A 12,321-nucleotide genomic window follows, 5' to 3' on the forward strand; every position below is an offset into this window, starting at 1 on the left:
TCCCCCTCTCTTTCCTCCCTCACTTTCCCCCTCCTCTTCCTCCCTCACTTTCCCCTCTCTTCCTCCCTCTCTTTCCCCCTCTCTTCCTCCTCTCCTTCCCCTCTCTTCCTCCCTCACTTTCCCCTCTCCCCCCTCTCTTCCTCCCTCACTTTCCCCCTCTCCCCCCTCTCTTCCTCCCCACTTTCCCCCTCTCCCCCCCTCTCTTCCTCCCTCACTTTCCCCCTCTCCCCCCTCTCTTCTCCCTCACTTTCTCCCTCTCCCCCCTCTCTTCCCTCCTCACTTTCCCCCTCTCCCCCTCTCTTCCTCCCTCACTTTCCCCTCTCCCCCCTCTCTTCCCTCCCTCACTTTCCCCCTCTCCCCCCTTTCTTTCCTCCTCACTTCTCCCCCTCTCTTCCTCCCTCACTTTCCCCTCTCCCCTCTCTTCCTCCCTCACTTTCCCCTCTCCCCCCTTCTTCCTCCCTCTTCTCCTCCCTCTCCCCCCTTCTCCTCCCTCACTTCCCCTCTCCCTCCTTCACTTTCCCCTCTTCCTCCCTCTCTCCCCCTCTCTTCCTCCTCCTTCCACCTTTTCCCCCTCCTCTTCCTCCCTCACTTTCCCCCTCTCTCTTCCTCCCTCACTTTCCCCCCTCTCTTCCTCCCTCTCTTCCTCCCTCACTTTCCCTCTCCCCTCTCTTCCTCCTCACTTTCCCCCTCTTCCCCCTCTCTTCCCTCTCTTCCTCCCTCACTTTCCCCCTCTCTTCCTCCCTCACTTTCCCCCTCTCCCCCCTTCTTCCTCCCTCACTTCCCCTCTCCCCCTCTCTTCCTCCCTCACTTTCCCCCTCTCTTCCTCCCTCACTTTCCCCCTCTCCTCCCTCACTTTCCCCCTCTCTTCTCTCCCTCTTTCCCTCTCTCCCCCTCTCTTCCTCCCTCTCCCCCCTCTCTTCTCCCTCTTCCCCCTCACTTTCCCCCTCACTTTCCCCCTCTCCCCCTCACTTTCCCCTCCTCACTTTTCCCCTCTCCCCCTCTCTTCTTCCCTCATTTCCCCTTCTCTCCCTCTCTTTCCCCCTCTCTTCCTCCCTCACTTTCCCCTCTTCCTCCCTCACTTTCCCCCTCTCTTCCTCCCTCACTTTCCCCCTCTCTTCCTCCCTCACTTTCCCCCTCTCTTCTCCCTCACTTTCCCCCTCTCTTCCTCCCTCTTCCCCCTCTCTTCCTCCCTCTTTCCCCCTCTCTTCCTCCCTCACTTTCCCCCTCTCTTCCTCCCTCACTTTCCCCTCTCTCCCCTCACTTCCCCCTCTTCCTCCCTCACTTTCCCCTCTCTCCTCCCCACTTTCCCCTCTTCCTCCCTCTTCCCCCTCTCTTCTCCTCACTTTCCCCCTCTCTCTCCCTCACTTTCCCCCTCTCTTCCCCTCTTTCCTCCTCTCCTCACTTTCCTCCCTCTCTCCCTTCCCTTCTTCCTCCCTCTCTTTCCCCCTCTTCCTCCCTCACTTTCCCCCTCTTCCTCCCTCACTTCCCCTCTCTTCCTCCCTCACTTTCCCCCTCTCTTCCTCCCTCACTTTCCCCTCTCTTCCTCCCTCACTTTCCCCCTCCCTCACTTTCCCCTCTCTCCCCCTCACTTTCCTCCCTCTTCCCCCTCTCTCCTCCCTCACTTCCCCCTCCCTCTCTCCACCTCACTTTCCTCTCCCCCTCTTCCTCCTCACTTTCTCCCTCTTCCCCCCTCTCTTCCTCCCTCACTTTCCCCCTCTCTTCCTCCCTCACTTCCCCCCTCTCTTCCTCCCTCACTTTCCCCCTCTCTCCTCCCTCACTTTCCTCCTCTTCCCCCTCACTTCCCCCTCACTTCCCTCCCTCTTCTCCCCCTCTCGTCCTCCCTCACTTCCTCCTCACTTCCTCCCTCCTTCCCCCTCTTCCTCCCTCTCTTCCCCTCTCTTCCTCCCTCACTTTCCCCCTCTCTCCTCTCTTCTCCTCTTCTTCCTCCTAACCCCACTCTTCCCCCCTCACCTTCCTCCCTCCCACTTTCCCCTCCTCTCCACCCTCACTTTCCCCCCTCCTCTCTCCCTCCCTCACTTCCCCTCCTCCACCCTCACTTCCCCCCTCACTTCCCCCTCTCTCCCCTCACTCCCCTCTCTTCCTCCCTCACTTTCCCCCTCTTCCTCCCTCACTTCCCCCTCTCATCCCCCTCCTCTCCTCCCTCACTTTCCCCCTCTCTTCCTCCCTCACTTTCCCTCCACCTTCTCCCTTCCCTCCCTCACTTCCCCCTCTCTTCCTCCCACACTTTCCCCCCTCCCCCTTCCTCCCTCACTTCCCCCCTCTCTTCCTCCCACTAACTTCCACCCTCTCCCACCCTCACACTCCACCCTCACTTCCCCCTCCCACCCCACCTTCCCCTCACATCCACCTCCCAACACTCCACCCACACTTCCTCCACTCTCCCCCCAACTCTCCTCCCCCACTTCCCCCTCTCTACCCCCTCACATCCCCTCACTTCCCCCATCTTCCCCCATCTCCTCCCCCAACCCTCCTTTCCCCCCACTCACCCCCCTCTCTTCCCCTCTCCCCTCTCCCCCCCTCTCTCCCCACCTCTTCCCCCCTCTCACCCCTCACCTCCACTTCCCTCTCCCCTCATTTCCCCCTCACACCCCCTCTCTTCCCCCTCACTTCCCCTCACTTTCCTCCCTCCCCTCACTTCCCCTCTCTTCCTCCCTCACTTTCCCCCCTCTCTTCCTCCCTCACTTTCCCCCTCCTCTTCCCCACACTTCCCCCTCTTCCACCCTCACTTTCCCCCACTCTTCCTCCCTCACTTTCCCCCCTCTTCTCCCCTCACTTCCCCCACTCTCTCCCACCTTTCCCCCTCTCTTCCTCCCTCACTTTCCCCCTCTCTTCCTCCCTCACTTCCCCCTCTCTTCCTCCCTCACTTCCCCCTCTCTTCCTCCCTCACTTTCCCCTCTCCCCCCTCACTTTCCCCCACTCTCCCCCCCACTCCCCCCTCTCTCCTCCCTCACTTCCCCCTCTCCCCTCCCTCCTCACTCCCCCCCACTCCCCCACCCCCCCCCCCCCACTCACCCTCCCACACTTCCCCCCCCCCACCCAAACCCCACCCAAACCCCCCACCCCCCACACTCCCCACCCACACCCACCACCCCCACATTTCCCCCCTCACCCCCTCACTTCCCCCTCACAAACCCCCCACTCCCACCAACCTCCCCTCACTTCCCCCCTCCCCCCACTTTCCCCCTCACTCCCCCCCACTTCCCCCTCAACCCCCTCACTCCCCCCTCTTCCCCCTCACTTCCCCACTCTCCCTCCCCACTTCCCCCTCCTCACCAATCCCCCTCACCCCCCACTCCCCCCCCCCTCACACCTCACCCAACCCCTCTCCCCCCTCATCCTCCCCCTCACTTTCCCCCTCACCCCCCCTCTCTCCCAACCACTCCCCCCCTCACTTCCTCCCACACTTTCCCCCTCTCCCCCCACTTCCTCCCTCACTTTCCCCTCCCCCCTTCTCCCCCCTCATTCCCCCTCCCCCCTTCTCCACCCCACTCCCCCCCACACTTCCCTCCCCACTTTCCCCTCTCCCCCCTTCTTCCTCCTCACTTTCTCCCTCTTCCCCCCTCTCCCCCTCACTCCCCTCACCCCCACTCTCCCCCCTCACTCCCCACCACTTCCCCCCCACTCACCCCCACACCTCACCCACTACCCCCCCACCCCCTTTCTTCCTCCTCCCCCTCTCCCTTTCTACCCCTCTTCTTCCTCCTGCACTTTCTCCCTCTTCCTCCCTCACCTTCCCCTCTCCCCCCTTTCTTCCTCCCTCACTTTCTCCCTCTTCCCCCTCTCTCCCTCCCTCACTTCCCCCTCTCCCCCCTTTCTTCCTCCCTCACTTTCTCCTCTTCCCCCCTCTTCCTCCTCTCTCCCCTTTCTTCCTCCCTCACTTTCCCCCTCCTCTTCCTCCCTCACTTTCCCCCTCCTCTTCCTCCCTCACTTTCCCCCTCCTCTCCTCCCTCACTTTCCCCTCTCTTCCTCCTCTCACTTTCCCCCTCTCTTCTCCTCTCACATTCCCCCTCTCTTCCTCCCTCACTTCCCCCTCTCTTCCTCCCTCACTTTCCCCCCTCACTTTCCCCCTCTCTTCCTCCCTCACTTCCCCTCTCTTCCTCCCTCACTTTCCCCCTCTCTTCCTCCCTCACTTTCCCCCTCTCTTCCTCCCTCACTTTCCCCCTCTCTTCCTCCCTCACTTTCCCCCTCTCCCCCCTCTCTTCCTCCCTCACTTTCCCCCTCTCCCCCTCTCTTCCTCCCTCTCCCCCCTCTCTTCCTCCCCTCTTCCTCTCCCCCCTCTCTTCCTCCCTCACTTTCCCCCTCTCCCCCCTCACTTTCCCCTCCCTCACTTTTCCCCTCTCCCCCCTCTCTTCCTCCCTCTCCCCCCTCTCTTCCTCCCTCACTTTCCCCCTCTCCCCCCTCACTTTCTTCCTCCCTCATTTTCCCCCTCTCCCCCCTCTCTTCCTCCCTCACTTTCCCCCTCTCTTCCTCCCTCACTTTCCCCCTCTCTTCCTCCCTCACTTTCCCCCTCTCTTCCTCCCTCACTTTCCCCTCTCTTCCTCCCTCACTTTCCCCCTCTCTTCCTCCCTCACTTTCCCCCTCTCTTCCTCCCTCACTTTCCCCCTCTCTTCCTCCCTCACTTTCCCCCTCTCTTCCTCCCTCACTTTCCCCCTCTCTTCCTCCCTCACTTTCCCCCTCTCTTCCTCCCTCACTTTCCCCCTCTCTTCCTCCCTCACTTTCCCCCTCTCTTCCTCCCTCACTTTCCCCCTCTCTTCCTCCCTCACTTTCCCCCTCTCTTCCTCCCTCACTTTCCCCCTCTCTTCCTCCCTCACTTTCCCCCTCTCTTCCTCCCTCACTTTCCCCCTCTCTTCCTCCCTCACTTTCCCCCTCTCTTCCTCCCTCACTTTCCCCCTCTCTTCCTCCCTCACTTTCCCCCTCTCTTCCTCCCTCACTTTCCCCCTCTCTTCCTCCCTCACTTTCCCCCTCTCTTCCTCCCTCACTTTCCCCCTCTCCCCCCTCTCTTCCTCCCTCTCCCCCCTCTCTTCCTCCCTCACTTTCCCCCTCTCCCCCCTCTCTTCCTCCCTCACTTTCCCCCTCCCTCACTTTTCCCCTCTCCCCCCTTTCTTCCTCCCTCATTTTCCCCCTCTCCCCCCTTTCTTCCTCCCTCACTTCCCCCTCCCTCACTTTCCCCCTCTCCCCCCTTTCTTCCTCCCTCACTTTCCCCCTCTCCCCCCTTTCTTCCTCCCTCACTTTCCCCCTCTCCCCCCTTTCTTCCTCCCTCCCCCCTTTCTTCCTCCCTCACTTTCCCCCTCTCCCCCCTTTCTTCCTCCCTCACTTTCCCCCTCTCCCCCCTTTCTTCCTCCCTCACTTTCCCCCTCCCTCACTTTTCCCCTCTCCCCCCTTTCTTCCTCCCTCACTTTCCCCCTCTCCCCCCTTTCTTCCTCCCTCACTTTCTCCCTTACCCCATTCCCCCCTCTCACTTTCTCCCTTACCCCATTCCCCCCTCTCACTTTCTCCCTTACCCCATTCCCCCCTCTCACTTTCTCCCTGAAGTGATCACATGTTCAGATCATGCTCAGTAAAACTGAGTTTAAACAGTGGTATAAAACGTACCCAGCTAACAAAAGCACCTCGACACTCAGTTCAGCGGCCGTTGGCCTGTAAGCAGCACTGATAAGATCATGTTTATATTATTTACATTTCCCACATGTCGAAACGTCACCCTAGACACCAACACTCCGTTGTAACAGGTCATGTCTCTGGTTGTGGAACGACGGCTCACAAACAAACACGCTGCCGTGGCTTCAAGCAGCTTTATTTGGTTCAGTGTAAATCACTAAAGTGGAATACTGAGGTGCTGCTTTACACCAGTATTATAGAATGTCTGTGTTAAAAGGGCTAGAGACTGAAGAGTGGAGAGAGTGTGTGTGTGTGTGTGTGTGTGTGTGTGTGGGGGGGGGGGGGCACAATTTATAGCCAAAAGCACTGCATTATAAGACACACGTTTACACACTCACATACCAACAGCTGATGACTTCCATATGGCAGGAAAAGCAACTACTTTGAGGTTACACTAACACACCTCAAAGACAACTCAACACCAGTGTGTGTGTGTGTGTGTGTGTGTGTGTGTGTGTGTTCAGAAGCATGCACACCTACCATATCATACTTTGCCCTGATCTACATCACATTATAAATCTTAAACCCAGACAAGAACAACCACACACACACACACACACAACACTTCAGTCTGTGCATGTGCATATGTACCAGTGTGTGTCCCTGTTTGTGTGTGTAGCAAATGAGAGGAAGAGAATTCCAGCATGGGCTTTTTACAATCAGCATGGGGCGACTATTTTTAGAACCACACTATAAATCTGTGATGTACACTCCACATGCTATGTGTGGACTGTGTGGACACACACACACACACACACACGAGAAAAGGAGTGGTGTCCGACAATGTGTGTGTGCTTTAGTGAGAGAAGTACCTTTTTTGGATTTTGCTCCAATCTTCAGTTTGGAAGGCCAAGCGATCTGAGTGCTTGTTTCGTCCATGATCTGAGAGACACACACACACACACACACACACACACACACACACACACAATAAACACACTGTGGATAGCGATGTGTGTTTAAAAAGTGTTTAAACAAAAGACGGCCATGTGGAGGTCACTTCTTCCTAATGAGCATCAATACTAATTTTAGGAACACACACACTTTCATAAAGCAACAGTATCGTCTCGAAATCTGCCATGTTGCTCTCGTAGAACCTGAAAGGAACCAATCAGAGTCTCCAAACATTAGTTTCAAGTGCATAATCACTACGTACTATGTAGCACAAGGACTTTGTGCAATACCCGGACTCTCCCTGTGCAATAATGTGCAATACCCCATTCCATAATGTGGAACAACATTGTACATAGCACCCCTTTTTTTTTTGCACTACATTCTTTGTTTGTTTTTATATTGCATATTTTTATGCTGTTTGCACTGTGATTGGAGGTGCTTTTAATCTCATTGTACATATGTATAGTGACAAAAGCATTCTATTCTACTACTATAAAAATCACACATTACCATGTCTCTCATATATATATATATATATATATATATATATATATATATATATATATATATAAAAATCACTGATTCTTGGGATGTAACGATATTGCAATACTGTACTGTATTGTTTCATAGAAGGCTTTCGATACGATACAAGTGCATCCTGAATAAGCTTGTGCCATCAGTATAGCATCGTCATATCGCACCACTGACTATCACTGACTGATGAGAGGATCACTTGTTTTTTGTTTTGGAGTGGTGCAGCCTGTAGTGATGCAGCCTAGCATATGACAGTGTATTAGGACTACTGTTGATAGTAAAAAATAAAAAATATGTAGTTGGAGGAGGGGGTAATATTCCCCGGGGGACAAACTCAGGGTTTCACAACAATAATTATAAAAAATAAGTCAGTTGAATTTATATAGCGCCTTTCTCATACCCAAGGTCGCTTTACAATTAGGGACAAAAAAAGCCCACCAAAAGGTGGTCAGGATGTCATTCCAGTGATGTAGCTGCCACCTTTCCACCAAAAGGTGCATGAAGATAAGTCCCACACCGCCTGCGCAGCTGCCGAGATGCCGCCAGGCAACACTGCGCCATGGATCCACAAAGCGAGCACAAAAGCACCGCCGCACAGAGCGCTGGACAACTACGATGTTAAAAGAGCAACAAGTTCATGGCAGTCCATAGCTAGGAGCACAGGCATCACCCACAGTGAACCAAGGCCTGGAGGGAACCAACACCCAAAACTGCATCTGGAGCTATGCCACAACCAGCGGACAAAACACTCAAAAAAAAAAAAAAAAAAAAAAAAAAAAACTACACAAACAAAAGGGAAAATTTTAAAAAATTAAAAAATAAAAAGCTCTGGTGAAAAAAAAAAAAAGTTTTCTCCGCAGGTTGACTGGGCTCTCCCTTAGAGACAGGGTGAGAAGCTTGGTCATTCGGGAGAGACTCAAGTAGAACCGCTCTTCTTCCACATCAAAAGGAGTCAGTTGAGGTGGTTCGGGCACCTTGTTAGGATGCCCCCTGGACGCTTCCCAAGGGAGGTTTTCTGGGCATGCCCCACCAGGAGGAGACCCCGAGGTAGACGCAGAACACGCTGGAGAGATTACATCTTTCAGCTGGCCTGGGAACACCCTGGTATTCCCCCAGAAGAGCTAGTGGAGGTAGACAGGGAGAGGGAAGTCTGGGCTGCTCTGCTTAGGCTACTACCCCTGTGACCCGGATCCAGATAAGCGGCAGAAGATGGATGGATAGCTCCGGTGAGAAGCGGCAGCCAGAATACGCACAGCGTACTCGCAACCAGAAACGGACACTTCCTAGATTAAACGTAAATTTACAAGAAAAAAAAAAAAACTCAGAAAAAATAGGAGTTTCTTTTGAACCACATCTCTTCACTTTGCAAGCTGGTCCTATTGCAAGAGGATAGTGATGACCACAGCAGTGTTTTTAATACTTTTCCCTCATTAAATCATCTCTTCCTGTCCGCCGTATCTTTTTCTGGAGCACCAACCATCCTCATGTACTCTTTCACCACATCCATAAATCTCATCTTTATCTTTTCCTTCTACTTGGCAACTCCATCTCCAGCATCATCTTTTCCCAATGTACCCTGGATCTCTCCTCTGTATTTGTCCAAACCATCGCAATCTCGCCTCGCTTACTTGGTCTCCAAGCCGTCCTACATGTCCTGTCCCTCTAATATACTACTCATTTATTATCCTGTCCAACTTTGTCTCTCCCAATGAAAATCTCAACATCTTCAACTCTGCTGTCTCCAGTTCAACATCCACCTTTTTGCCGGTGCCACTGTCTCCAAACCGTATAACAAACATCGCTGGTCTTACTACTGTCTTGTACAGGATCCTTTTCACGCTTGCTGGCAACCTTCTGTCCCAAATCAATTCTTCATTCCTCTAATGCACTCACCATTACTTTGTAGAGTTGACACCAGATATTTGAACTCAACAGTATTAGGATTACTGTAGGCAGTAAAAATAAATAAATAAATAAATAAATAAATGCTAGAGGAGGGGATAATATTTCCAGGGGGGCACCTCAGGATTTCCCAGATTAACGTCGTAAATTTACGAGAAAAAAAAAACCCTCAGAAAAATAGGGGTCTCTTTTGTCAAGGAACTACATTGCTTCACTTTGTAAGCTGGTCCTATTGCAAGAGAATAGTGGTGACCACAGCAGTGGTTTTTATACTTTTCTCTCATTAAATAGCTTGATTTAAAAAAAAATAAAAATAGATTCAGGTCAATGAAGTCATCACAACAGATGCTGAGAGTTACTGGAAATGCAGTCTTTCCTCCTCAAATCATGCAACATAAAAATAAAGCGCCAAGAGATTTTCAACTACATTTCTCAGAATGCACTGCAGCCAGGAAGCATGTGATTGTTGTCTCAGAGAACATCAGAGTTGTTCCAAACCCCCCCCATCAATTTAACTTCAATCTCAAACTCGTTTTTTTTCTTGGAATATTAGCCTCGTCCCGCAGCTCTGTAATTATTATTATTCTTTATTTTTTAACTTACAATGGCCTCAGTATGCCATTTGCAAAAACTGTCTGCAAAACTGACATCAGGACTGGAAATAAATCCTTAAAGCTCATTATAAAAGTGAAATAAAATTTAACGCAAGCATTTCTACATATTGTGGGGTGAATGGTGGTTGAGATACTTACTAAATTCTTGTGTGGAAGTCTCCCTGATAAACATCACATTGTTTCACCTTCTTAATTTAAGCCGTGTTTATGTTTTCAGAGCTGAGTCTTTTCAGCTTCCAGAAGTCAGAGTCACTTTATTGAACCAGGTAGTTTTGTACGTACAAGGAATTCAACTTGGCAGAACTGGTGTACACAGATGGACATGCACTGTAGGGCCAAAAGTATGCGGACACCTGATATGCGGTTCTCCTTCAAACTGTTGCCACAAAGTTGGAAACAAACAGCTGTATAGAATGTCCTCGTATACTGCAGCTGTACAATTTCCCTTCACTGGAACCAAGAAGCCCAAACCTGCTCCAGTATGACAATAAAGAGCTCTGTGAAGACGTGGTTAGGAGACATGGTTGGAATGAAAGAACTCGAGTGTCCTGCACAGATCCCTGATCTCAACCCCACTGAACTGGACTGGATGAACTGGAACACTGACTGAACCCAACATCAGTACCTGACCTCAGTCATGCCCTTGTACCTGAATGGACGAAAATCCCTATGGCCACACCCCAGGATCTACTGGAAAGATTTCTAAGAGTAAATCTGGACTGGGATGATCAACAGATGGGTTTGATGACGAGTGCGGATAAAGCAACAGTAAGGCCAGAGGACAAGAAACAAAAGCTATACAGATGACAATGCAAGAAGGTGTAAATCTCATCTCATTATCTCTAGCCGCTTTATCCTGTTCTACAGGGTCACAGGCAAGCTGGAGCCTATCCCAGCTGACTACGGGCGAAAGGCGGGGTACACCCTGGACAAGTCGCCAGGTCATCACAGGGCTGACACAGACACAGACAACCATTCACACTCACATTCACACCTACGGTCAATTTAGAGTCACCAGTTAACCTAACCTGCATGTCTTTGGACTGTGGGGGAAACCGGAGCACCCGGAGGAAACCCACGCGGACACGGGGAGAACATGCAAACTCCGCACAGAAAGGCCCTTGCCGGCCACGGGGCTCGAACCCGGACCTTCTTGCTGTGAGGTGACCGCGCTAACCACTACATCACCGTGCTGCCCGAAGGTGCAAATATACAGTTATAACTGAATAAAACAGAAATGTTTGGTCTAAAAGTGCACAAGTGTCTTGCTTGTGGCTGTTCTGTAGCGTTTCCTCAGAGTGAGATCACTCGAATAGATGATGGCCAAGATGAGAAGGTTCTGGAATGATAGTCTCAGACCATCCGGACTCGTCCTCCACTGATGGACGACAGGTTACACCCGGTTATCTTGGACTCAGTGATGAATGTGTACTGTCTGGGGGAGACTGAATTCTTTGACTTGTTGCAGACAAAACAAACAAAACAGTCTTTGCTGAGCTCCCCCCCCCCACAACACAGGTGGTGATGTTGGCATCCCATGTGAGATTTCTATTTATCAGAAAACAATGTTTTGTCAGACATCAGGCTATTCAGGGAAGGAAAGGAAACTAATATTACAAGACAACATAATTTATTTTGATCAGTCTTTTTTTTCTTCTTCCCAGCCAATGCCCAAACACCAGCTTCCTCCGAGACGACTGAAAGCTGCAGACGCCACTTTCTCTGCCAGACATTGTATTGACGTATCGATGATTCCTGATAATCTCGTCAAAATATCGCACTATCAAGAGCAATATCCAACAGCACAATCAACCCGTTCACCAGACTGCAGTTCATTCGTTATAAAATACCTCACATAGACAGATAGAAAGTAGCGTTTTATCACGAATAGCTTACTTTATTACATGGACACGTGTTTTACTGGGAAACACACCACTCAAGCTCCATCTGGGACATAGAGAACCAAAATCATGACAAATCTCTATAGATCACTTGTGAGGAAATCGATGATAAATTTGGTTTTGATAAATTTAGGTACGTTTTGTTTGTGAATGCGTCAATATAATAAAAAGAAAAACCACACGTTGGCTTGAAGATATGAAATTTATCTTATGTTGAAAAATAAATTTTCAACATACCGTATTTTCCAGACTATACGTCGCTCCGGAGTTTAAGTCGCATCAGCCAAAAAATGCATTATGAAGACGAAAAAAAACATATATACGTCGCACCGGACTATAAGTCGCACTTTTTTGAAGGGTTATTTTATCCATAGAATCTGTGATTGTATCTGATAAGCGGCGCGTGGTTACTGCGCGACTGCATTGTTTATTTAATAAACGAACAGCTGAGTAGTGATAACGCGCCCTTTGCCCTGTAAGTAGCCTAGTCTGATTATTTTAAATATCTACTGCTATCTTTAATACTATCACTATCGTTATTACTAATAGCCTATATTATTATTATTATAACTAATATTAGTAGCCTATTACTGATGCATTAATCAGCTTGCTTTTAGAATATTTTTACCGGTAGGGCTTATTATCGCCCCATGGCTCTTTCATCTGTGTTACTAAAGCTGTAGTCATCATCGAGGAGAGTCATTCTTCATTTCTGTCGAATTTTATTTCATTAAATCAGAGGTCAAGTAGGCTATAGGTCTATCATCTCCAAAGACAACCGTCTAGTGAAAAAAAAA

General features: G+C 50.8%; 1 protein-coding gene across 3 annotated transcripts in view; it reads right to left on the minus strand.

The window, feature by feature from the left end:
* Positions 1–12,321, minus strand: part of bicc1a (BicC family RNA binding protein 1a) — a 182,022-nt gene that overhangs the window by 68,675 nt on the left and 101,026 nt on the right. For all 3 annotated transcript variants that reach the window (XM_060933407.1, XM_060933406.1, XM_060933408.1), the window contains exon 3: positions 6,492–6,561. In XM_060933407.1, the coding sequence (XP_060789390.1) occupies positions 6,492–6,561 (70 nt within the window). The remainder of the gene's footprint in view (positions 1–6,491; positions 6,562–12,321) is intronic.

The sequence above is a fragment of the Neoarius graeffei genome, chromosome 11 (assembly GCF_027579695.1).
Source record: "Neoarius graeffei isolate fNeoGra1 chromosome 11, fNeoGra1.pri, whole genome shotgun sequence".
Lineage (NCBI taxonomy): Eukaryota > Metazoa > Chordata > Actinopteri > Siluriformes > Ariidae > Neoarius > Neoarius graeffei.